Raw genomic sequence first — 25,520 nt, forward strand, 5'->3', positions numbered from 1 at the left:
GGCACGGAGGCCGCCCTGTGGTCTCACCATCACCCTCACCGCCGCATCGGATTACCCAGAAGGACGGTATGGCCTCCCCGCCCCCCACCCCCACCTGGCTCGGGCCTCAAACTCTACCGATGGAACTGGCCATCACTGGGTTGGGGTCCTCACTCTAGATTCTGCTTCAAAGTCTCTGATGGCAAATCCTTTGACACTCTAACTCTATATAACCTTCTCTTGGGGGTCTTACCCTTACTGTTATTTTACACGATAATTTTTCAAAGTTTATTTATTTATTTATTTATTTATTTTTTTTGAGAGAGAGAGAGAGAGACAGTGACAGCACCCAGTGGGGGAGGGGCAGAGAGAGGGAGAGGGAGAGAATCCCAAGCAGGCTCTGCCTTGTCAGCACAGAGCCCGACGCGGGGTTCCAACTCATGACACCGGAGATCGTGACCTGAGCTGAAACCAAGAGTCGGATGCTTATGTGATCATTTTTAGCCAAACTTTTATTTCTTAGCATTGCCGGTCACGTAATAAATATGGGTTTCTTGACAAAGGGAGGCCATATCTCTATGGTCTTTCCATATTGTTCTGAACTTTCCTCCCTTCTTGTACATAAGAGGCTGTTGGACATGAATTTGGGGCTAAAAGTCTGGCTCTGAAACTTCATGGCTGGATGACCATGAGAAGTTGTCTTTATTCCATTGACTCTTATTTATTAAGCACCTACTATGGGGCCAGGCATTGATCTACATACTGGGGTTACAGCAGGGAATCAAACAGAAACAAAAAATGCCTCTATTCCCATGGATGTGACATTCTAGATGGAGGGGATGAAACACTTCAACAAATATGACAATGTGTGGTGTGTTGGTGGATCTAAGTGCCACCCACGTAGAAAAGTGAAGCAAGGTAAGAGTGTCAATAATGACAGAGATGATCAAGGTGTTGGGGGACATCTCAGAGGAGGTGATTTGTGAACAGAGGCCTATAAGAAGCTAGGGTGTGAGCTATATGCAGGCTATTCAGGGCAGAGCATCCTGGGGAGGGTATGGGGGAGAAGAGATAGTGCAAAGGCCCTGGGGTAAGTTCGCAGAACAAGGAAGCCAGTGTGGCCAAATGAAGAAATGAAGCAGGAGACGTGGCCAGGGCTAGATCACATGGGATGTTTTGTAAGGACTTGGCTTTTATTCTAGATAAAATGTAAAGCTACTGTAGACTTTTGAGCAGAGCGTGATGGGACCTGCCTTAGGTTTTAACAGGATCACTCAAGGTAGCGGGTTACAAATAGCCCCAAAGGGGACAAAAGCGGGAGCAGGGAGACCAGTGAGGATGCCTCTGGAATAATCCTGGCATGAGAACATGGACCATGGTGGTGGGGGGTGTGTGTGTCACAGGTGCTTGAACTCTGGGCATATTCCGATTCTCGAGTAGAATCAGCAGGATGTACTGGGGACTCAGGTACAAGGTGTGAGAGGGAGAGAAGAATCTGGCTCACAGTGCGGCAGCTCGTACTGGCCCACGTGAGTCAGTCGTTAAGCATCCGGGCATCTGGCGAGCCTGCTGGCATTGTATTGGTAGCTTGGAACGGCCATGGTGGGAGTCGTTACACGGAGGAAATTGGCAAATGTGTTAGCAGCTTGAAATTGGCCATGGTGGGAGTCGTTACACCCAGGAAACTGGCAAATGCCATAAATCAGGGTGTTTCTCCCCACCCCACTGCCAAGAAAGCCAGACGTTGGACACGCACCCATTCTACTCGTCTAGAAAAATTCCCAGTCCTTTTGACCTTAGCAGCTTATGGCAGAATGGATGATTCCTTCCCGAGATGGGAAGATGGGGTGAAACAGGTTTGGGGAAGGGGAATCAGATCAGGAGTTTAACTTTGGGGTTAAACTCCTTCATTCAGGAGGCCTTTTAGACACCCAACTTGAACAGGTCAGAAAGCAAGGAGTAGGAATTAAACAGAATAGTTGTCTTGCCCCCATAGGATTCCTCTGGGGAGGACACAAATTTACGTCTGTAAAGAAACTCACAAACAGGAAGTGCTCCGTGATGAGAATCACGGCAATGAGAAAGAACCCCTCAAATCTGGATCTGATCAGCAGATACTGTTTTTTTGAAGGGGGGGGGGGTGGGAGTGGGGAAGGGCCATTATTCTACAAAATAGAATTTAAATGATTTTAGGTGGGGACGTACTATATCCCCTTCATCACAGACCCTTCCCCTCCTTATCGTCCCACAGTGACCCCACTCCCCAGTAACAGAAATTACGCGCCTGTCCTGCAGGAGTTTGAATCATTATCCTCTTGACTCGAGGCAACCCATTGGCTTGCAGAGAAGGAATGTGAGGCCCAGAGAGGCTTGGTGATGGGTCCAGGGTTGCTCGGGATGCCCTGTCAGGGCACGGAGGAGGAAGACGGGGCTCCTCTCTCCTGGCTAACAGTGATATCTGGGGCCACCAGGCTGACCGGAAGACAGAAAGTCTGCCCCCGGCGAGGGGTCCCTTCCTGATGCTAATGCCAGCAGTGGCCTGGCTTTGAGGAACCATTTCTGCTTTAACTGCTCAGGTCCCTGGATCGGCTGCCCCATTGCGCGCTTTGCAGTGGAAACAAAACCCCATCTAGTGTCAGGCTGAAGGTTAATTGAATGTTTGATGCCTAGAGGGAGTGAAAGGAAGGGCTCCCGGTTTCCTGTTTCCTCATTCGGGCCTGTGACACCGAGGGGAGATGTGGGCCACTCTTGGTGACGCAAAACCGCCCGTCTTGGGGACACACTGTGAGGAGAAGGCCGCTGAGCCCAGCAGAAGCGGGAAGCACAGACAATTTCTGGGGGTACGGGGCTGGGGGGACCTTCTGCAAGAGAAGCCAGGCTATCAGGAGTTGGATTCTCCTTCTCCTGGCTGAAGACCGAGGTGCTTTGCCAGTAACTTCTGGCGGTGGGGTGCTCCCAAGCCAGGACTACACGTTCATATTTATCATGAGGGCAGTAGGGAGCCACAGAAGGCTTCCCACAGGAGACAGCTTTAGAATGGCGTTTTCTATGTGAAGCGTCAGCTAAGAAGACTCCAGGCCTCCCTTGAACTCTTTCCATAACCCCTACCTATTTCATTTTATTTTATGTTTAATGTTTACTTTAAAAAATTTTTTTTAGCATTTATTTTTGAGAGACAGAGAGAGGCAGAGCATGAGCAAGGGAGGGGGGAGAGAGAGAGAGAGAGAGAGATACAGAATCCAAAGCAGGCTCCAGGCTCTGAGCTATTTGTCAGCACAGAGCCTGACACGGGGCTCGAACTCACAGACTGCAAGATCATGACCTGAGCCGAAGTCGGACGCTCAACTGACTGAGCCACCCAGGTGCCCCAATGTTTACTTTTTTTTAATTTTGAGAGACAGAGACCTCAAACGGGGGAAGGGCAGAGAAAGACGGAGAGAAAGAATCCCAAGCAGGCTCCCAGCGCAGAGCTCGATGTGGGGCTCGAACTCACAAACCGTGAGATCATGACCTGAGCCGAAATCAAGAGACAGACGCTCAACCGACTGAGCCACCCGGGCACCCCTCCACAACCAACCCCTTCCCAATATCCACGGCTCGCACACGGCAGGCGCGCACGTATGTCCCCACCCCCGCCCAGAGTTAATAGAGACAATCCAACCTGCTCTTCTCCAATATAAACTTGACTGCCCAAGGGGCAATGGTCAGAGCCTTTCTGGAGCCTACAACGGGGCCTGGCTCATGGCAGACCCTCGAGAATGAGGTGTTGCGTGAATGAGCACTTTGCAGCAGACTCTGGAAGCCAGGGAGGTGGGAACAGGAGTGAGAGACAGCAAGGATGGGCGAGGGATGTTCACACGCTGCCTCCAGCAGCCGCGGGACACGGATGTTCCAAGTCCCTCATAACAGACAAGAAGCGCCAGAGCCAGGGAGAAGCCCGAGGTCAAACCGCGGGGGAGCGAAGGGGATGGGATTCTGACCCAGGTTGGCCTGGCCCGAAGTCCACAAGGGGCACCTGTGCGAGGTCTGTGCCTCTTTGATTCAACTGGGATAGAAGGTTCTGGGGCAGCCTCTGAGGGACAGCTTCAAAAGACGGTCACTCATAATTTTGCAAATGACTTCCCCCTTGCCAGCCTCCTCTGCACGGCACGGCAGGCCCTGAGTCATGCTTCCCAGCCGACTGGGTTCTGGCTTCAGGCTTGAGGGGAGCGCTGACCCCCTGAGGCCCAGGCTGCCTCCAGAAAGGCTCTTCAGAGCTTGGCATACCCCGCCCTGCTCTCCACTGTCCAAGCCACGGTGTCTGGGCCTGCCGGGCAGCCCTTTCTTCTGCTTCTCCAAACACCACCATCTGTCTCTGTCTGCTTCTCCCCAGCCCTGGGGAGTTCAGGAGGGGGCAAGTTCTAGATGGAGCCTCTACTAGGTGCCCCCACAGAGTACAGCCAACAGCCGCACAGCCAGGTAACTCTCCATTCATTACAGTGTTTCTTCACTCAGCAGTGATCTCCTGAGCACCTCACTATGTGTCAGGCTCGGTGCTAGACCCCAGAACAGAGCTAAATGAGAGCAAGCCCTCACTACGAGGACCTTCCGTTCTAGTTGAGAGAGACAGGTGAAGAAAATGAACTGCTACCATAGGCAGAGTACCTGTTAAACCTCCCCCCTCCTCCTGACTACGCAGGCAGTTCACAGGCTTTTTCTCGCCACAGGGCCTTTGCATGTTCTGTTCCTTTCAGATACATGTATTCCGGCTCGTCCGTTAGTTCTGAGCTTTAGTATCAGATCAGATCCTCAGGGAAGGCTTTTCTGACCTCCCCTTTATGTCAAATCCCCACCTAGAACATCGCTCACCAAAGTTACGGGATGTGATTATTGGTGCATTGCCCCACTTCATGCCTGCTTCCTTAGTAGACCTGGTGTCTGGAGGCTAGGGACTCTGTGTGTTTACGATGTTGTTTCTCCTGCCACTGGGACCCCAGTTCTTCGCACGGCCCCTGACACATAGTAGCTGCTTCACTAGCAATGGCTGAAAGAACAAAGCAGGGGCAGTTGGTCCCCCATCATAAACACTCACAACTGGATATCTAAGAAGATCCGTTTCTCTTCCCCCACGTGAATCTTCCAGATACAATCTTCACCTTCCACGTACGGCTCTGGCCAGTTCGGGGACAGCACCACCCCGGCCACGGCAGAGAGCTCCCCACCACACGTAGCTGTAGGGGACAGAGACGAACAGACAAGAGACAGAAACGCTTGATTCACAAGGAAGCCAAGATCGTAGCGGTTAAGCGCATGGGCTCTGGAGCCCGACAGTCACGGCTCGCTGTGCACCGTGAACAGGTGCCTGAGCCTCAGGCGGTCTGTGCGCGTGTGCGGGATGATTAAGTTGGGGCCGGCTGCCTGCCTCCTTCCGCTGAGGGTTGGTAGGGTAGGGGCTATGGGCCCTATAGCTCTCTCAGGATCAAGGACAGAGCTCCCCGTTCTGGAGAATCCCCAACAGCCCTATTCTTGTGCAGAGTGAGTAGCGGCTAAGGGATGCCTCGTTCCATTCAGGTGGACCTGGGTTCGAATCTCTGCCCCCAACAGACTCCGTGACCAGGCATGCGCCGTTTTGGAGTCTCAGGCCCCTTCCTCCGCACAGCTGCCGTAAGGCCAGTGCTGACTCTGTCGGCTTATCCTGAAGCTTAACTGATTGAGCTCATGGGGGCGAATGCAGCACAGCCCCTGGCGCAAGGCGAGAGCTCAGTAATTCTTAGTCAGTGTTACTGCCGAAGAGCCTGGTTCTGAACTGGAAGGAGAGGTGAGGCCGTGCTGGCGCCTGGCTCTTTAAATTCCACTCTGTTTACCGCTTTGGAAAGTTCTCAACGTGGCAGAGGCCAAAGCACCAATAAATTCCGCTCTGTTAAACCAGCACATTTAATACAGGGATCAATCCCTCACCACGACGAAGCTGTGACTTCATGCCAACCGCCATCCAGGTGGCGGCTGCCAGGAGCAAGGGCTCTCTTCCTTCCACCACATGCTGCATATGCATCCAGGCTTGAGCTGGCTCCGCGGCCTGGCATGTGGGGAAGGAGGCAGGGCAGAGCCCCGGCAGCTCGTGGAGAGGAGGGTTCGACCCAGCCAACACCGTCCAGAGGGGCTCAGAGCACAGGTCTCTGAGAAAAAAGGAGACCCAAGTGCCATTTCTACCTCTACCAGTTACCCTCAGTCTGTTCTTAGGACCGGTCTGGTTCCTCATGGCTTTGGGTTCCTCAGCTGTAAATGGGGTCAATATTATGTGCCTCACAGGATTGTAGTGAGGATTAAATGAGAAAATGCAGCCCTTGGCAACTATTATCAATAGCATCATTATTATTAATTGAACTCAGGACTGCCGTGTGTGATTGGGTGGGTTGTGCACTGCACAAAAGTACATAGCAAGCGGGTACAGAGGAGCTGAAATCCATGCAGAGACCTTTTCATTGAGCTATGCACTATGGGGTCTGTGCTTGTAGGAAGGGGCACCTTTAAAAATTTATCAAGCTTGGAATTTTCTCAAAGACCAGCAGCAAATTTGACCCAAAGGACGGTGAGCCCCGGAAAGGGTTCTCATGCTAAATTGGTATGTAAATTGGTGACATACTTCTAAACCGGGGCCTTGACCTTTTCATCTGAGGGGGTCCAGGTCCCTGAGGCACCCTGGGAGGAGGACGGTGGGGCCACTCACCTCTGCATAGGGGCTCTGTGTCGTTCCAGTACGGGTCCCGCACATTGATGCACTCGATAATGGCCGGACCCTGCTCCAGAGAGTGGCCGGGATCGCAGGTGAACTCCACTATGGTGCCGATGTTATAGGTCGGGTCGGATGTGGTGAAATTCCCATTCTGAATGTAGGGCTCATAACAGTGGCCTTTCTCAAAGGCTGGGGTGGGGATACAAAAGAGGGGCAGCAGCTCAGATGAGGCAGGGGCTCCCCGGAGAGCTGGATCTCAGAAGATGGGTCCCCTCCTGCTGTTTAGACAAGCTCCAAGGAAAATGGGCACCGGACCCCACTTTCCGATTCCAGCTGACCTGCTGACCTGCCTTGGAGCATTCACTTCTCTTTTGGCGACCTCATTATTTTCATCTCTAAAATGGGAATATAAACTTCTGCCCTCTCAACCCTGCAGGCTCTGCCTTTGAAAGTCAAAAGGGCAGTCTGGCCTCTGGGTCACCCTAGGCCTTAGCAGGTCAGATTTCTAGCTCCCGGGACCCAGCCCAGCTCTGCCACACTTCCTCCACTCACACACCATCACCCGGGATGGGGGAGGCCCCCCGGGGACTCTCACCCTCGAACCGGATGTTGAAGGCTGAGGCTGCCCGTGTCTGGTCGGACGTGAACTCAATGCGGATGCTGTTGCCCTCACTCAGCAGACCCTCAAAGGGGACGCTCTCGGTTTGGAGGGAGTCATAGAGAAGAGCTGACTTGTTGATCAAGCCACTGTAGACCATCATCCTGACAGCAGGGGGAAGGACAGGAAGATCACTGACCCACAGCAGCAGTGGGAGGCGTGTGCCTCGCTCCCAGACCCAGATCCCGACTCTGCCCCTGACTTGCCCGGTCGAGCTGCTCTGCCTTAGGGAACCTGCTTCCTTTTCTGTAGCATGCTTAATCTAGACTCACGGGTGGATCCTGAGGTTATAGGAAAAGTGCTGTGTGTGATGTTGTGAACCAGACTAATTAACTGATACCAATTATTATGACTAATTGAGGAGTAGAGATTAATGCACTGAAAGAGCGGTAGTCAGACAACCAGAGTCTCAACTCTGTAACTTCTGAGCCGTGTGACTTTGGACGGGGACGCTTCACAGCTCCGAGCCTCTGTTTCTTCGTCTGTAAAACGGGTGCCTACTTCACATTCTGAGCCTACCTCAGAGTGTGGAGATTAAAGGCCTTGTGCATAACATGCCGAGGACAAAGCAGGCACACGGGTCAAATTTATAAGCATTTTATTATAAATCAACTGATTTATAATTCCTGATTCTCACTTCCCAACTCCCCAGCGATTGGGTTGACATAAGTCTCAGCACATCTTGGGCCTCAGTTTCCACAGTTGGGAAGGGAGGGGTCGTAATGTCTCTCCCACCTATCTTACAGGTGGGCATTGAGAATATGACAGGATCGAGTGCCCTGAAAAATAAAATGTGTTAAGCAAAATGCTGGCATTCATTTTTGCTGTTATTAAAGTCATTTGACACTCGGCTCCTTGATAGTCCTGGTATTTTTAAAGAAATTATGCAAAAATAAGGAGGGAAATAGTATACAAATTAGATCAATTTCTTTTATAGAGTCATAAAGAGGCATTTTAAATCTTTTGAGTTGTTTTTTTTTTTTTTTACTGTGACTCATAAAAAAGGTTTACTTTATGTCGCCCAGACGAATTTCTAATGTTACCAAAATGCATGAATGTCGAAGCGACAATTTGCTCACTTTGCCGCATGTCCACTGTGTTTGGGATGAGGAGGGGGCTGGCTTCCTGCCCCAGATCTCTGAGAATCTGTCAGCTCAACCAGCTCAAAGGGTGGCTGGCAACGCTGGGGAGTTAGAGTGTCCAGAAGCATCCCTCATGCAGTGATAGGTGGGGGGGTGGTGGTGGGTCAGTACCTCAGCTCCCTCGCCTTTCCGAAAGGACCAGGCTCCATACGGTTTTGCAGAGGCCCCCAGCAGATAGAACCCCCATGGCCCCTGCAGAGGCACCTGCTCATTAACACGCACTGTGTTGACTCTTTTCCTGTCCTGCCTGCTGCCCTATGCCTTTACCAGTGCTTTCCAAGATTAGCTCCCAAATGAGCTACTTTCCCTAACATCCTTGTCTCCATGTCTGTTTCCAAGGGAACACGACCTAAGACAGCAAGTCTAAGCAGCTCTGGTCCTCGTTTTCTGGAACATTCAAGAATACTCTAGGGGCGCCTGGGTGGCTCAGTCGGTATAGCGTCTGACTTCGGCTCAGGTCATGATCTCGCGGTTTGTGGGTTTGAGCCCCGCGTCAGGCTCTGTGCTGATGTCTCAGAGCCTGAAGCCTGCTTCGAATTCTGTGTCTCCCCCTCTTTCTGCCCCTCCCATGCTCATGCTCTCTCTCAATAATAAATAAAAACGTTAAAAAAGTTAAAGTAAAAAAGAATATTCTAACATAAAACCATAGAATATTAAAGTTCTAAGATTCTGGATCCTATGCATATCACTTAGAGTCTACAGACATGCTCTTGCTTAGATACTGCCCTGAAACTTCTCCCAAGTTCCTTCACGTGTACAAGCACAGTTTTTCCACGTCAATTTCCTATCCAATCGGAAACCAAGTTTTGCTACTTCTCTCCTGTTCTCCATAGAGCCTAGTATGTGACTGGGCACAGAGCAGGTGCTCAGTGAATACTCCCTCTTTGTTAACTGCAAAAAGGGACATGCAGGAGACAGACTGGGTCAGTGCAGCATGGGGGATCTGGATTCCGTTCCTGCCTCTTCCCCTTCCCTGCTGTATGACCTGGGGCGAGTCCCTTTCCCTCTCCATGCCCGAGTTTCCCGACCTGTGAAAGGAGATTGAAGCCGATGGTGTCTAACATCCTTGCCAGCCTCCCCAGGCTTTCCTTTCTCAACCTCCAGAAGCCATTGCAAGACTCCAGATCCTTAGTCACATTCTGACACTCTGGGAAGGAGTGAGGCTGGGAACCCTCAGAGGCTCACCTGTCCTTCTCATGCAACGACAGTCTTTCAAAATGCAGATGCAGCTTCTGGCCCTCTGGAGCTTTGATTGTCCACACGCAGAGCTGGCTCCCGTTGGCGTTTCCAGGGTAACTTGGGGAGAGGACGCGGCCAATGGTGGCGTTGTGCACAGCCCCTCCGCAAGGGGCTGGGGGCAGAGAATGGGGTGGGTGGTCATGAGAGGAAAGCAGAGAGAGAGAGAGAGAGAGAGAGAGAGATCTCCCCACCCCTAGCCCTTAGCAGGAGGAAATGGGATGGGAAGAGGGACACACTGTAAAAGTCCTCTCCCCTTGGACAAGGTTCATCCAGTTCGATAGGAGACCTCATTTCACGACTGGAACCACCCCCTTGGCGTTCCATGACAGGGACCAACTGTGATTTAAGGGTTCCTCCACGGCACTGGCTGTGCCCTGATTCTTTCTGAGAAGACGGTAACAAGGACACAAACAGGCCATTCACAAAGGAAGAAATATACTTTTAGTATTTAGTAGGCACTAAAAATGCAGCCTCACCCACAATAAAAGAAAGGCAATTCTAGATTATATTCTGTTTCCATCTGCCTGATTGGGCAAGATAAAAAGCGGCCATCGCTCACCGATGGGACAGGTGGTGGGAAATGGGCCCTCTCCCTCATCACTGGTTAGGATGCAAATGACTCCGACCTTTCAGGAGAGCAATTTGGAGAAAAATTCAGAAAGTATGTTCCCAAACTGACCGACTCATTAAAGTTCTGGGAGTTTGTGCTAAAAAGGAGATTGAGAGATTTCCCCCAAGATTTATGAATAAAGGTGTTCACTGCTGAAGTGTTTCTAAGAGCGAAAAATGGGAAACAACACGCATGTCCACTCACAGCCATTTGGGGAAATAAATGCGTCCCATTCACACGTTATTAAAAATCATACCCTTAAAGAATGCTTGAGAATATGGAAAAATGCACTCGAAATTTTCAGTGGGGAAAAAAACAAGTTACAAAATGGTCTTCCATACCTGTTTCAATGAGCTATTTGCAAAACTCTATTGAGACCATAAATATAAAAGTGATTTGCTTCTATCTTGACACTTGGATTTCTTGACTTTTTTTTTAAACCACAACATATATTACTTTTATCATAAAAAGCTAATAAAGAAATATTTAAAAAGTGATTTGTGCACCAGAGGGAGATGCACGAATGCGAGGAAATAGCCTGAGTCTTATTTTTAGGAGATACTTGGGTCTCATTAAGGGTTTGTTGAGTGACTGCATGACTAATAAGGGCTTGCAGCGGGAGAAAAAGGTAGATCACTTTCTGCTGTGCTCTGGATTCTGCGGATTTACAGCGAAGACATTGCCAAGAAGCGCCCCCTCCTTGTTTCAGCACCACGGACAGAGGTGCGTGCGTGGGTGCGTGTGTTTGTCTGTCTTTCGCCTGTCCTAAAGCGGAGGTTGAAACCCTGCCTGTGCCACTCACCTGCTGTGGATCTAGAGAGTTCTGAACCTTGAGTTCACTATAAAATGGTGATAAGAATTCCAGCCTGCTTCCAGGACTGGGGTGAGAAATCGGTGAACCGATGCATAATACGGGTCTTGGCGCCATGCCTGGCACAGAGTAGGTACTCAAAATATAGCCAGTTCTATTGTCCTATGGCTCAGGGGCTGGCGAGATGGAGAACACTGTCCCCGGTGGGGGCACCGGCCATCTGTCCTCCCCAAGCTGCCGCTCATCTGCTGCCTCTCTGCTCCCGTTCCTTGCCTTATTAAGCCAACTGATGGCTCTGTTTGCCTTCAATTTCCCAGCCGTGGCTCCCCATCCATCTTTCTTAGCACAAAATGAGGCTTAATTCCTCTCTCATTTCACACATAGATAAAAATTAACGCGAGAGACGCACTGAGGCCAATGGCCCTATGGTTTGGATTTTTTCCCCTCTGTTAAAAAGAAGAGAAGAGAAGAGAAATTCTGAAGGGCCTTGGGGGAACAATATTGCAACAATCAAAGCTCAGAATTTGTCATCAGGTTTCATTTGCTTTTTGGATTCCACGGACTCTGAATGCCTGGAGAGAGGGAATAATTTATTATTATTCCCAGGATTCTCTTTGTACATGGTTCGTGCTCTGGGTGCTCAGTTCTTACGGGCAACCTATACTGTCCTGACCACCGTCGTAACTTTTGAGAATCTGACAGAGTTTTGCTCTCTTGACAGTTGAGGATGGTCAAGCGTATGACCACGGGTGTAGGGACAGTGTGGCATAGCCCAGTGCTTGTCAGTCTATGGGCATGTTAAAATGTAGATTATGATCCAGTAGTCTCATAGGGGGCCCAGGATTATGCATCTGCAATAATCTTGCTGGTCTGTAGACCACACTTTGAGAAACACAGCTCAGGAGAGAAGGGTTCTGGACTCATTTCAATTTCTGTGGTGGCTTTGGGTGAGTGACTTCACCTCCGTGAGCCTCTGTTTCCTCATCTGTAAAATGAAAGTAATGGCTCTCATCATGCAAGATTGCTGTGAACATTTACAGCATCCCTGGCAGTTTCTCAGTATCTATCGACTGGGTTCAAAATGTGGCTGCAGGCACACCAAAAGCACAGGGACAAAAGAAAAATTGATCATTTTTTTGACACTTTGTCAAAATGAAAAGGTTTTCTGCATCAAAGGACACTATCAAGACGTGACAAACAACCCACAGAGCAGGAGAAGATGTTTGCACATCATATACCCGATAAGGATCTAATATCCAGAATATACAAAGTACTGTTATGACTCAACAATAAAAAGACAAGTAACAAAATTTTAAAAAACAACGGGCAAAGGACCTGAATAGATACTTCGCTTAGACGATCTACAAAGGCGGGGGGGGGGGGGTGGGGCGCCTGGGTGGCTCTGTCGTTTGAGCTCTGACTCTTGATTTCGGCTCAGGTCATGATCCCAGGGTGGTGGGATCGAGCCCTGCTCATTCTCTCTCTCTTTCTCTCTCTCTTTTTCTCTAAAAATAAATAACTAAATAAGTATATAAACATTGAAAAAAGAGAAGATCTACAAATGGCCAAGAAGCACATTGGAAAAGTTGCTCAATATGATGAGCCATCAGGGAAATGCAGATCAAAACCACCATGACGAGAGAGCTTCACATGCACCAGGATGGCTAAAGGCATAAAAAGAAAATGTGTATAATAAGTGTTGGTGAGGACGTGGAGAAATCGGTACTTTACACAGCTGGTGGGAAGGTCAAACGCTGCAGCCTCTGTGGAAAATAGCTTGACAACTCTTTAAAACGTTAAGCACAGAATTACCATATGACCCAGTGATGCCACTCCTGGGTATCGACCCAAGAGAAATGAAAACATACGTCCTCCGGGGCACCTGGGTGGCTCAGTCAGTTAAGCGTCTGACTCAGGACATGATCTCGCGGTTCATGAATTCAAGCCCTGTGTCGGGCTCTGTGCTGACCGTGCAGAGGCTGCTTGGGATTCTCTCTCTCCCTCTCTCTCTGCCCCTCCTCTGCTCTCTCTCTCTTTCTCTCGCTCTCAAAAGTAAATGCGTAAGGGGCACTAAGGAATCTACTCCTGAAATCATTGTTGCACTATATGCTAACTAATTTGGATGCAAATTAAAAAAAATAAAAAATAAAACAAGTTAAAAAAAGAATAAAAGGAAATGCGGGCATAAAAAAATAGAGAAACCTTTTAAAATAAAGAAAGAAAATAAACTTGTACAGAAACTTGTACATAGAAACTTGCACACAGATGCTCACAGAAGCATTATTCATAATTGCCAAAAAGTGAGGAAGACTCAGGTGTCCACCAGGGAATAAACACATAAAATGGGGGCCCAGCCACACGATGGCATATTACACAGCCATAGAAAAGAATCAAGTGCTCCCCAGGCTATGGCGTGGGTGAACCTTGAAAACATGATCCCGAAGCCAGCTGCCAAAGACCACATATGCTGGGTGATCGCATTTACACAGAATGTCCAGAATAAGCAGATCCGTAGATAACAGAAAGCATGATGGTGGATGCCAAGGGCGGAAGGGGGAGGGGAAAATGGAAAGTGAGTCCAAATGGCTACGAGGTTTCCTTTGGGGCTGTTGAAGGCGATCTGGAACTACACAGTGGTAACCGTGGCGTGATGCTGTAGATGTCCTAAATGTCACTAATGGTGAATTTTAGGTTCTGTCTTTTCTCCCCTATGAACTAAAGATTTGAATGGCATTGGTCGTCTGTCCTGGGAGCAGCCTCTTTGCCCGGGGCTGAGCGCCTATCCCTGAGGTCGGTCTAGTGCCCTGGGGTTGGCCTCTCCTCTGAGTGGACTATTGGTGTCTGGGCTGCCGAGGCTGGAGTGTACCTGAACAGATGGGCTCCTGGCTGCTCCAATGGGGCTTGGAGGCGTTAATGCAAGTCAGCGTCTTGGCCCCCTGGAGCTCGTAACCCAGGTGGCAGTGGAAGTGGGCCACCCCACCCGAATGCAGGTCCATCACTGTGACATCCCCATAGTCGGGCCGGCGAGGAAAACTGCAGCTCAGCATGAAGGCTGCGAAGAAACGCAAAGGCAGACAGTCAACTCTCAGAGGGGGGAGAGATGATGCATGTGACCCACCTCCTGGGAGCCAGTTTGAGCTGAGGAGAAAAGATGAGGCCCCTGGGGGGGTGTTTTTGTGACTCCCGTGGATGCGGAGACTGCCAGACTGGCACTTTTTCTAGGCTGCAAGGTCCCCACCCTGCCCCCGGCCCCCCCCCACCCCCCCGCCGAGATCACAGGTTTGGGGTGAAAAATGAGTTCCCACGTCATCTGAGCCCCTCTCCATGTGGACACAGAATGGCCACCTGCTTGGGCAGAGGAGGGGCAGAATGAGCCAGGTAGGGTAGTCCTGCCAGCACGAACATCTTCGGCGTTTGTTAAACATGCAGAGTCTTGGACCGGAACTAGAACGAGCCCCCCCTCAGGAAATGCCAAAGGGTAAGACAGCTTGAAAATAACTGTCCTCGGGGTGCCTGGGTGGCTCAGTGGGTTAAGCGTCCGACTTCAGCTCAGGTCATGATCTCACAGTCCGTGAGTTCAAGCCCCGCGTCGGGCTCTGGGCTGATGGCTCAGAGCCTGGAGCCTGCTTCTGATTCTGTGTCTCCCTCTCTCTGCCCCTCCCCGGTTCATGCTGTCTCTCTCTGTCCCAAAAATAAATAAACGTTAAAAAAAATTTTAGAAAATAACTGTCCTGGCCACGTACAGGGTTGGGCTTTGGAGGAGACCAATGTGAGTGTAAGTTCTTCCTCCATCACTTAGGCACTACGTGACTTGGAGAAAGGGACACAGTGACCTGAACTTGGCTCCCCTCCTCTTTCCAGTGGAGTTGACAACGGTCCCTGCCTCATGGCGGTCGTACGGATTAAACAGGAAACTCTGAGGAAGAGTCTCCTTGACCCAGTGTCTGGCTGGGAGTGGCAGAAGGTTCTATGTGGCCATGCTGAGCTCCTCGAATTTCCTAAGAGGGTGTGAAACCCGTCCCAGCCCCTCCCCGGACTGTGGTCTGACCACCCCTGCTGCATAAGATATCCGTAGTCCCAGAACTCCTCTGGGGGATCACATCCAACTCGAGGGCCCCACCAGCTGTTTTTCTCCCCATATTCTGCCATGAACAAAGACCACAGCGCGTAGCCTCAGCACTGGAACATGGTCATGCACACTCATCCACCTGTTTCAGAAACATCCAGGGGAAAAGTTCAAAGTGAACCGTTTCTCCAGATGTCTGTCTGGTCCATCTGACGTCACCGTGGATGGTGCCCAGTATCCAGACTCTACTTTCCCGAGCGGATATCTGGGAAGTTACCCAGTGGGAGCTTCTGGCTAAGGGAAGTAATCAGAGGTCATGGGCAGGGCTGAGGACGTGGGGGAATGGGATAGGGAGAGAGAGAGAGCCAGAAGAAAGGGAGAATGGAGGGAGACAAATAAAAGAGGCAAAAGAGAGGGAGGGAAAGAGAAGGAAGGAGGCAGGAAGGGGGAGAGGAGAGCAAGGTGAACCGAAAGCAAGAGAGGAGTCTCAGAAACAGGCAAAAAGGAAAGAAAGCAACATTGTCACAGAAAAGAGACAGCAGGACCCGCCCCCCCCCCCTCCCGGGGGTTGAGGCTGGTTACCAGAAGCCCACCGACTTGCGTGGGGTTCATTTATTAGATACATGCAGGAGCCAGGAACCTAAATGGGAAACAAAGTGGCTTTGCTTGTTTTCATTAACCTTGAACCGAACCGTGGTGTTTCCTTCAGCCGCGAATGGCGGCGACAAACTGACGTATTTGCGGAACCTGTGACTTCGTCACCGAGAGAAATCGCAGGTATTTTCTTATCATAATAGATATCTTGACATATCTCTTATGTGCCTCAGTACTTTGAAATTACAGTAATTATCAGAACTCCCAAGGGGGATTATTATTTAATGTGGTAATAAAGAAGCATGCAGATTATGATAGCACAGATTAAAACAATATTTTGACAACTGTAATTCAAGATGACTGGTGTCCTTTTTTTTTTAATTGTACAGCTTTTATTTTGTGCTTTTGTTTTTTTATTTTACTTGTTTTTATTTTGTGTTTTTATTTGTTTTATTTTGTGCTTCTTCTGAGTGGGGGTCCAGAGGTTTTATGTAACTGCCAGAGGGACCCCGGGCACATGAGAATTCTTGGTTCCACAGGGAAACTGAGCCAAACAGCTACACCCCATCGGCCTTGCTGTGAGCTTACCCTGGTAGTGTAGCTGAAAGTTCCCGAAGACGTCGTCCTGGAAGGTCCGGAAGTAGACAGAGATGGTGTTGGTGGGGCTTCGAATGACCTGCCCCTCTACCAGGAGAGTCTGGTTGGCTAGGACAGTCAGGGTGGGACCGTCCACCCCGCGGATGGAGAGCAGCTCCCCGTCAGACAGGTTCACACTCTTCACCTGGGCACAGGCAGGGGCAGAGAGAAACCCACTACCAGTGTAGCACTCCGAACAGACCCCAGCCAATGCCAACACCGCAGCCCTCGGCCAGCCCCTAGTCAAGGGGACAGACGGGCCCCAAGCCCCAGCCCTAGAAACATTTGGGGCCCTGGAAACATCTAGGCCCCCCGAATATCCCCAAAGGCTGAGGGACCAGAGTAAACCCAAGCTGCAGGGCAGAGGCACTGCAGAGATCTGGAAGGTCCATGGATCAGTCTCAAGAGAGAGGTTGCTGCAGGCTGGCAGCTGAGGGAAGTTCTCCTGGAGATGGTGGGAGGGGGAGGGCAAGGGCTTGATCAGCTTGTGCCTGAAGCCCCATCTCCAGGGAGACAGAATAAGGCATTCCACCAGAATGTAAGCTCCCCACAAAGGCAGGCATTTTTTTCCATTTGCTCAGTGGCCCCAGTGCCTGGAACATAGCACAGAGCAGGGGTTCGATAAATACTTATGTAGATCGAATTCATTCTTCCCCTTTCTGCACGAACTGGTAAGTGACGGAGGGAGGGGCTCATTTCTAGGGCATTCTCAGGGCTGCCCTCCTATGCTATAAAATGATGGCTCTAACTCCAGAACTTCCACAAAGAACTGCACACTTGATTTTCCAAGTCCGCTCTCCAGGCTTGGAAGAGAAAGAAGGGGGATAATTTAATTGTGCACAAAGACATTGTACAAGTGGGAGTAGGGGTAGGTGTGGTCTTTGGTCAGCTCCCAGTGCCCGCTCTGGATTTTTGTGCCTCTCCTTTACGCTGGGATCCCAACCCCTCTGCCCCTCATCTGAGCAGGGCAGGCCTCGCCCACGAGCCCTGTCCCTTTCAGATCACACACCTTATTCTTGTTCCCTCTTTGATGAACTCCTACTCATTCGCCAAAGCCCCACTAAAATTGCCCTTCTCTGTGAGACCTTCACTGACTGCCAAGGAGCCTGGCCCATCCCTCTAGTGTGATTCAACAACATGCCCTATAAATTCCCACTAAAGACCTCTTCAAATGGCATCCTAATGTCTTCTAAGTTCGTCTGTCTCAACCACAAAACGTACTCCTTAAGGGCAGGTACTGCACCTGTTTCCATGCCACCGTATCCCTCAGGGTAAACAGCTGTGATGGGTATACAGTAGGTGCTCCGTGAAGGCATCCTGTGCCTGGTAATCCAGCGTTAGACACAGAGTAAAAGGAGAGGGTCCACCGAGTACCAGATTCAGATGGACGGCAACCATCGTCCGGTTTATTTTAAGTCCATGAACATTTATTAATTACCTACTGCATGCCACACACTCTGCTAAGCTCTGGGGGCCAAGACCACAGGTCCTGCTGCTGAGGGGCTTACTTTCTGTCCTTCCCATGCAAGTCAGAAAAACCTCCCTCAAGTAAAGTTCTGGTTAGATCACAGCCAACCCAGTTCCGAAACTTTCGCTGGCTCCCTACTGTCCGTTAGAAAAAGGCACACGTCGGGACCTCCCACTTTGGCCTGGATGGGTCTGCCACCACGTGGGACCAGCTTTCTTTCCCAACCACACCCCCCTCCTCTCCTGGGGGGCAGTGAACTGGACAGTTCCCGCTTCCAGGCACCCCTCCTTGTTCCAGTTTTTAAAAGGGGCTTCTAAAGATGGGGTAGGGGGCGTCATTTGGGGAAGGCCAGGAACTAGGGCGAGGATCACAGGTAACGTGCGCTGCGCTAGGCTCTGGCTGACTGTCCACTGGGCACCGGGCACCGTCCTAGTTCTGTCGCCCCGAAAATCTGTGAAGCGGTGGCGTTACCATCTCTATTTTTCTGATGGGGAGACTGAGGCTCAGAGATGTAAAGTCCCTTGCCCAAAGCCACACAGCTTTCATTGGCAGAGCTGGGACTTACACCCAGATGTTTGAGCCCTAAGTCACTTTGCTCTTCCGTTGTTAGTTTCTAGGCAAACGTTTTACCGATCGCATGACCCAGGCGGGGCTCCCCTGTGTGTGTGAGTGTGTGTGTGTGTGTGTGTGTGTGTGTGTGGGTGCTCGAGAGGGGCAGAGGAGGACTCTCCTGGGTATAATGCCTCACAATTTGTCAACATGTGCCCCTCCTCCGTGTACGCCAAGCTATTCCAGCTGAGCACTGCGTTGGGGACTCCTATTCATTCAACAAAACCCAGCTCAATATGCCCTGGTCAGGGCAAAGAGGGGGCCAAGGGGGCTAGGGGGATACCGGCAAGTCTGGCTCAGACGGCCCTCCGAGCCTCTGCCCGCTGGAAAGGGCAGGCACGGCAGAGCACCCTTCCGCGCTTACCTGGAGCTCCACACCATAGCCAGTGTAGACCATCACGTTGTAGGTACACTCCAGGAAGCTGCTGAGGGGCAGTGGCGGGTAGTCACTGGAGTCGATGTACCCCTCAGGATCGGAGAAGCTCACACTGCAGGGAGCTGGAGGAAGGACTTGAATCAGGACACCGAGGGCAGCTCAGGTGGCCGCGGGGTGACAGCGGGGCTCTGGGACAGCCACATTCCCCCGTCCCCACTCCTCCCACTGCTGGTGATTCTCCTTCAGTCCCAGAGTCAACAAGATAAAAAAAACAGCAGTGGCTGACACAGGATGATTGCTTGCTGCGTGCCGCGGGGCGCCCCTCACCCCATTCACCCCTGTAGAGTCAGATATTTCACCCCCATTTTATTTATTTTTAAAAGGGAGAGAGAGGGAGAGCGCGCGCCCGTGCGTGCATGGGTGCGTGCATGCGAGTGGGGGAAGGGCAGGGGGAGAGCGAGCGAGAGAATCCCAAGCAGGTTCTGCGCTGTCAGCGCGGAGCCCGATGCGGGGCTCGATCCCAGGAACCGTGAGATCCGGAGTCGGCCGCCCAGCCCGCTGAGCCACCCAGGCGCCCTTCATCCCCGTTTTGGAGACGCCTGCACCAAAGCTCAGAGCGGGGCAGCGCCTGCACCAGGCTCACACAGGGAGCGGGATTCGAACCCAGAGCTCACACTTCTTTAAAGGGAGGCCACAGTGCACTTGTCCAAGATCCATGTGGACTGCCACTTCTCTGCTTGAAGGCAGAACAGAGGACAGAAGTGAGACCGGAACGTGGAAATGCATTTTACCAGGTCCCGGAAGTACGTGGAACAGTGAAGTCGCTTTGAAAAGGCCGGGGGCCTTCTGGGCAGGCGGAGAGATTCGGTTCCCGCTGAAGACAGTTTGAATCCTGCTCTTTGGCGGTGTGGCCTTAGGCAGGTTGTTCGATGTCTCTGCGTCTCAGTTGTCTCATCTTTAGTTAATTTAATTTCTTTCAATGTTTGTTTATTTTTGAGACAGAGAGAGGCGGAGCATGAATGGGGGAGGGGCAGAGAGAGAGGGAGACACAGAAGCGGAAGCAGGCTCCAGGCTCTGAGCCATCAGTACAGAGCCCGACGCCGGGCTCGAACCCACGGACCGTGAGATCATGACCTGAGCTGAAGTCGGACACTCAACTAACTGAGCCACCCAGGCGCCCCTGTCGTCTCGTCTTTAAAATGGGGATATTAATTCCGAGCCACAGGGTCAAGCTCACAGTCAGGGCTCCATTGATGGCAACTGATGGTGGGGCCTGGACCTCCCTGGCCCGCCTCCCTCCCCCACCCCCCCTGCTCTGCACCCAGTGGGTGCCTCCCGGCTGCCGCAGGAGGGCTGGAGCGTCTGGGGGCTGCTTACCTGGAGCCTGCTCAGTCGTGATGACCGTGGTGGTGATGATGGTGGACGTCGTGGTCTCCTGGCTCTCCTCGGAGGCTGAGCCGGTCAGTTCGCTCTCACCTTTGTCCACCAAGGTCATGGGACTAGCGTCCTCGGGGGAGCCTCGTGGGGGTCATCAGGCACGGAGGGCTCCCCAGGGTCTGGCTTCTGGGGGAGCGTGTGGGCCACGTAGGGCCGCGAGGTGAAGGGGGAGATCTGCAGGGGCGCGGGCGTCGTGGGGTCCGCACCTGCCTTCCGGTCCAGCCACAGTGGCTCCTCGGAGGCTGCGGGCTCGGGGTCCCCCGGTGGGCGGGGCTTCTCCGTGGCGGAGGAGAGGAGCCCCGGGCCGGAGGATGCCGGCTGGGACAGAGCCCTCTGGACGGCTGCGGCGGAGGTGGCCTTGGGCCGCAGCTGCTTCCTGGCCGAGTTCACCTGCTTGAGAGAAGGCAGCCTCTTCCCGGAGGGGAGGGCGCGCTTGGTGGCGGCCTCCTCGGGCAGCGCTGTGGACAGAGCGGCGGAGGGGGCTGTCCCTTGCAGCCCCGGCTCGCTGAGATCTTCCCCTGACTGCGCTGGATTCGGAGGGGCCGTCGTCGCTCTCTCTTCGCGGCTCCCTTTGCTCAGACTGCTGCTCTCTAGTGCTCCCGAGGGCAGAAGGGAAGCACCCGAAGGGCCAGCGTCTCCTTCCTGGGCCACATCTGGGGAAGAGGAGAAAAGACGCCTGTTAGCTTGGGGCCGGGGATGGGGGTTAGCTCCTCCGCCTCCTGAGTTGGGGGCCTAAGGTGGTGGCCCGGAGCTTGCCAAGTCCCCCCACAGATATGGGGGCTGCCTTCTTCCCTGTCTCCTGACTCTCCCTTCCTCTCCTTTCCTCTCTCTACTGCTCCCTTCTTTTCTTCCTTTGGCTGACAATGGAGACTTAGGGTTGATCCTGCCAGGCCCGAGCTAAGCATTAGGGTTACAGAAAGCAGGGGCGTAAGAGTCTCACACACTAGTTGTGTAATGTACTGGGAGGGGTAATAGGAAAGGAGAAATGGTCACATTTGGTGCGATAGATGCTTAGAAAGACATAAAGCTTTGCATGCTAATAGGGCAGAAAGAACAGGCCTCTAACTCAGTCTGTGGGGCAGGACCACCATGTACAGTTGGGCAGCTTGTTCACTGCACAAGGACGTGCCATGAAGGATGAGTGGGGGTTGTAACAAACCCACACTCTTTTCTCCAAGCCCTGTGCCCTGGTTCAAGGCTATATTGTACTGGATTGAGGAGGCAGGGGGGGACTTTTTTTTTTTTTTTTTTTTTTACACTAAATAATTAAAAACTGACCTTGTGGGAGACACAGAAAGAGTTGAAGATTTTGAATCATGAGATGGGTTCGGAGCAGGAAGACCGTGGAGGCCTGGCACAAAAGAGGACTATGATGGGGAGCAGATGGTGACTAGAGAGGAAGCTGGAGACATGGGGTGGCTGGGGCCAGACCGTGGTGGGCAGTGTATACCCTGCTGATAACTTTCTGTGATTTATTTTTGCCTTGAATGCAAACCCACTTAGTAATTTTAAACAGGGGCTGGCCCTGGCAGCCGTTTGGCAGATTCATGTCTGAAATCCACTGCATTTACCCGAGACCCACTTCTGTCCATTGCAAGCTGGCGCCTGGCTCTAACCTCTCTGGGCCTCAGTGTCCCCAGCTGTAAAATGGGGCGATGGCTTCCTGTGCCCCAGGACTGTCACTGTTCAGTAGGTTGATGCATGTAAAGCACACAGGCACGCATGGACGGATGGGTGCCTCGCCCACGGTGAGCTCCTAGCACGTGCCAGCTGCTGTCACTGTCTTACTGCTGTCACTCCGATGGCACCCTTCGGTAGGAAACCAGAGCAGCCGGAACATTACCGATGACGATCTCAACATAGAGAGGGATTACACCCTGGGAGAGGAGCCCCAGGATGATGGCTGTCTGGACACTCCCTTAGCCACAGTCTCTGGGCCCTTAAGCATTGTCATTTAAATGTATTTCCGCACAGCCTTTGGAAAGGCTCATTTGCTTTCACGGTGTCAGCGGCTGTGGCTCAATCTGTATAGACTGCCAGTTTGCAACTCTCATCGACAAATGTCCCTGTTGTGTTACATTGATCACCAGCCAGCGTGCATCCCGGGCTCACAGTCGCGGGGCAGGAACTGGCCTGGGGACGGGAGGACAGGGTACGCGGGCGACCTGAGGGCAGATCAAGGTCGTTCGGGGCCAGGCAGGTTTCCTGGTCCAAGGTGGGAAGCATCAAGGCTTCCGAGTTAGGCCTGGATCCGAATCCTGCCTTCAACAGTCCCTAGCTACCCGAGCCTGGACAAATCCACTCAAGCCTCTTCTGGGTGATAGAGCTTCCCCATCTGCCTCATAGGATTAGATCAGACGTGGGTCGGCTCAAGAGCTGTGCTTTTTCCATGTTCGAGGTCGCTTTTATCACCGGACTGGTATCGACCATCTCTGCAGACCGCGCAATGGGAAAAAAGTGAAGGGGCAAAAAGAGAGGAAGGTGGGGGTCAGGATGCCTGGCTCCCAAGCGCCAGCTGTGGCTCCATGTGCAGAGCTTGGCTGCATCCCGAGGTCGGGGGGTCCAGAGGGCGCTGCTCTCTTGGCCGCTGCTCCCTAGCATAATTGTGTGGCTTTCGTGGTCTCTTCCATTTTCTCTGTCTGTGTCAAATGGGCAACCAGACCAGGTCAGACTTGTCAGGGCGTCCAGCCCTGACTCCGTTGATCTGGGGAATGATCAGGTAATTGGCAATTATTCTTAGAGCCTTTTGCTAATCTTGCTACAAAGGGCAGGGTGAGTGCTTCGATCCTGACACTGGCTTGTGACTTTTCTTGGCTCCTGTGGCTGTATTCGTTTCTGCCAGTCCCGTCACACAAAAAAAAATGTCCCCTCGATTATAAGTGAGGGAGGTGAGAGAGGAGAAGGAGAGGTGGTGACAGAAGACACAAAGCCCATCGGTGTGCCTTGGCCGTAATGATACTGAAATTTTAACATTTTATTATTTATTTATTTTTAAATATTTATTTATTTTGAAAGAGAGAGAGAGAGAACGGGGGAGGGGTGGAGAGAGAGGGAGACAGAGGATCCGAAGCGGGCTCTGTCCTGACAGCAGGAAGCCCCATGTGGGGCTCAAACTCATGAACCATGAGAGCATGACTTGAGCCGAAGTCTCTTAGGCCCTGAAGTCTCGGGCCCTTAGCTGATGGAGCCACCCCAGGCCCCAATATCATTTATTTTTGATTGCTTTGTTGAGTGCTGAACGTGCTGGGCATGTGCTACATGCTTTTGACCCATTACCTCATTTTATTCTTTCTCGACCTCAATGGGGACAAATTATTCCTCTTGTACGGATGAGCTGTGGGATACTAAGTTAACTTTGGAAGGTCATACGGCAAAGCCGGGTTTCAAACCTCGGTTTTCCTGATGCCGAAGACCGTGCTAGCAGCTGTCTTAGGAATTATGGGGTAGGACGGGGCACCTGGGTGGCTCAGTTGGTTAAGCGTCCAGGTCACGATCTCACGGTTTGTGAGTTCAAGCCCTGTTTGGGATTCTCTCTCTCCCTCTCTCTGCCCTGCTCCCTTATGCTCTCTCTCTCTCTCTCAAAATAAGTAAATAAAGTTAAAAAATTTTTAAAAGTAGAATTATGGGGTATTGTTATTCTCTTCTCCTCAGCTTGAAGTGGCCTCCCCCTCCAAAGACCACCCCCCAACTTTCAGTTTTTTGCCTCCCTGCTGGGTGGGCTAGAGTGTTTTTCAAATCTCCCAAACGATGCCTTCACCGCTCAATGTTTTCTGTGTTAAAATATGCATTTGTTGGGGCGCCTGGGTAGCTCAGTGGGTTAAGCATCTAACTTCGGCTCAGGTCATGATCTCACAGTTTGTGAGTTCAAGCCCCACGTCCAGCTCTGTGCCGACAGCTCAGAGCCTGGAGCCTGCTTCCCATTCTGTGTCTCCCTCTCTCTCTGCCCCTCCTCTGCTCATGCTCTGTCTCTCTCTCTCTCAAAAATAAACATTAAAAAAAATATATGTATGCATTTGTTAGTCTCCCCTGCCAGACCCATGACATCTGAATCTCCAGGGGCGGGGCTTGAAAGTGAAGGATCGAAAAGCCCCTCCCGTGACTCTTATCAGAGGTATCAGAAAAACTCCTTCTGGAACCTGTGATCTCGCCTGACTTTCTACATCTTCCTTGTTAGTTCTGCCTTCGAGGTGCTGGAAGTTTCAGGTGCCAGGAACCCGGGGTGTGGGTTTGGGCCGCAGGTCGTGACTCTTTCGGAGGCCCACGCCCTCCCCTGGCCACCCCAGCCCGTCTAGATCCAACAGAGCCAACAAGAGAAGAGGGGAACACAAGAGAACGTCCATAATTGGCTTCCTCCCCACAGCCCCTGCACCCAGCTTGGGAGTCCCCGCGGTAAAACTAGAGCTAACCACGGCAATAAGTAGGCATTTTAGGAAGTAGTCTGGCTGGGCCGAGTCAGCTCTTTCCCACTGAAAATCTCACTGCCAAGGGGAGCTGCGTCTCCACCAGGTAAATTCACCTCCCTTCCCCACTGTTGCCTCCTTCCCAGAGTTCACACGGTGGGATCTTGCTGGCCGGCTCTAAACTCAAGGCCACGTTCAAGACCGACGACTGTGTATCTGTGGTCTGCCACGGATGCAGCCTGAAGGCCTTGTTCTCGGCCGAGACACTGGCCAGGGGAGTTACACGTGAAAACAGGTCCCAGCAGGAGCGAGTCGAAATGGGGTTCCGGGGCCTTGGAGATCCAGAGACTTCCTCACTTGCGGTCCACTAGGCTGGCTTTCCCCGGACGCCCCATGACCCCCGGATTAAACCGACTCCTCTTTCTCTGAGCACTTGTGATCTTCAATCAGCCGAGTCACATCGGGCGGATTCTTACTCTACCGTGGGCATTCGATGCCCCACTGCCATGCTGCCCATCGGTTAATGAGCCACAGCACTGGTGCCAACTTTCTCTGCTGGCTGATCGGACGAGAGAGTCGACGCTCTAGGGTATGGTCCCCGCACTCAAGGAAGACAGACACACACGGGCAACCGAGGACGGATGTCCGACAGAAGAGACAGAGCTGTAATTAAGTGCATACTGATGCCGCTCTCCTGTCTCCAGACAGAGCGAAGGTCGCCGAGGACGAGGAAGCATTTGTTCCTCCGCCGAAGATGGGGAGGGAGCGCCCCCCTCCCTCTCT

The 25,520-nt window shown here is 51.9% G+C and overlaps 1 protein-coding gene across 1 annotated transcript in view; it reads right to left on the reverse strand.

Annotated features, from left to right (window-relative positions):
* Positions 1 to 25,132, reverse strand: part of SEZ6L (seizure related 6 homolog like) — a 71,876-nt gene extending 46,744 nt beyond the window's left edge. Inside the window, 12 exon segments of the mRNA XM_042909669.1 lie at positions 5,051 to 5,189; positions 6,686 to 6,880; positions 7,287 to 7,453; positions 9,677 to 9,842; positions 14,018 to 14,203; positions 16,400 to 16,592; positions 18,889 to 19,022; positions 20,278 to 20,412; positions 20,415 to 20,990; positions 22,450 to 22,502; positions 24,854 to 25,003; positions 25,095 to 25,132. Coding sequence (XP_042765603.1) covers positions 5,051 to 5,189; positions 6,686 to 6,880; positions 7,287 to 7,453; positions 9,677 to 9,842; positions 14,018 to 14,203; positions 16,400 to 16,592; positions 18,889 to 19,022; positions 20,278 to 20,412; positions 20,415 to 20,990; positions 22,450 to 22,502; positions 24,854 to 25,003; positions 25,095 to 25,132 — 2,132 coding nt within the window.
* Positions 25,133 to 25,520: the final 388 nt, after the last annotated feature.

The sequence above is a fragment of the Panthera leo genome, chromosome D3 (genome assembly GCF_018350215.1).
Source record: "Panthera leo isolate Ple1 chromosome D3, P.leo_Ple1_pat1.1, whole genome shotgun sequence".
NCBI lineage: Eukaryota > Metazoa > Chordata > Mammalia > Carnivora > Felidae > Panthera > Panthera leo.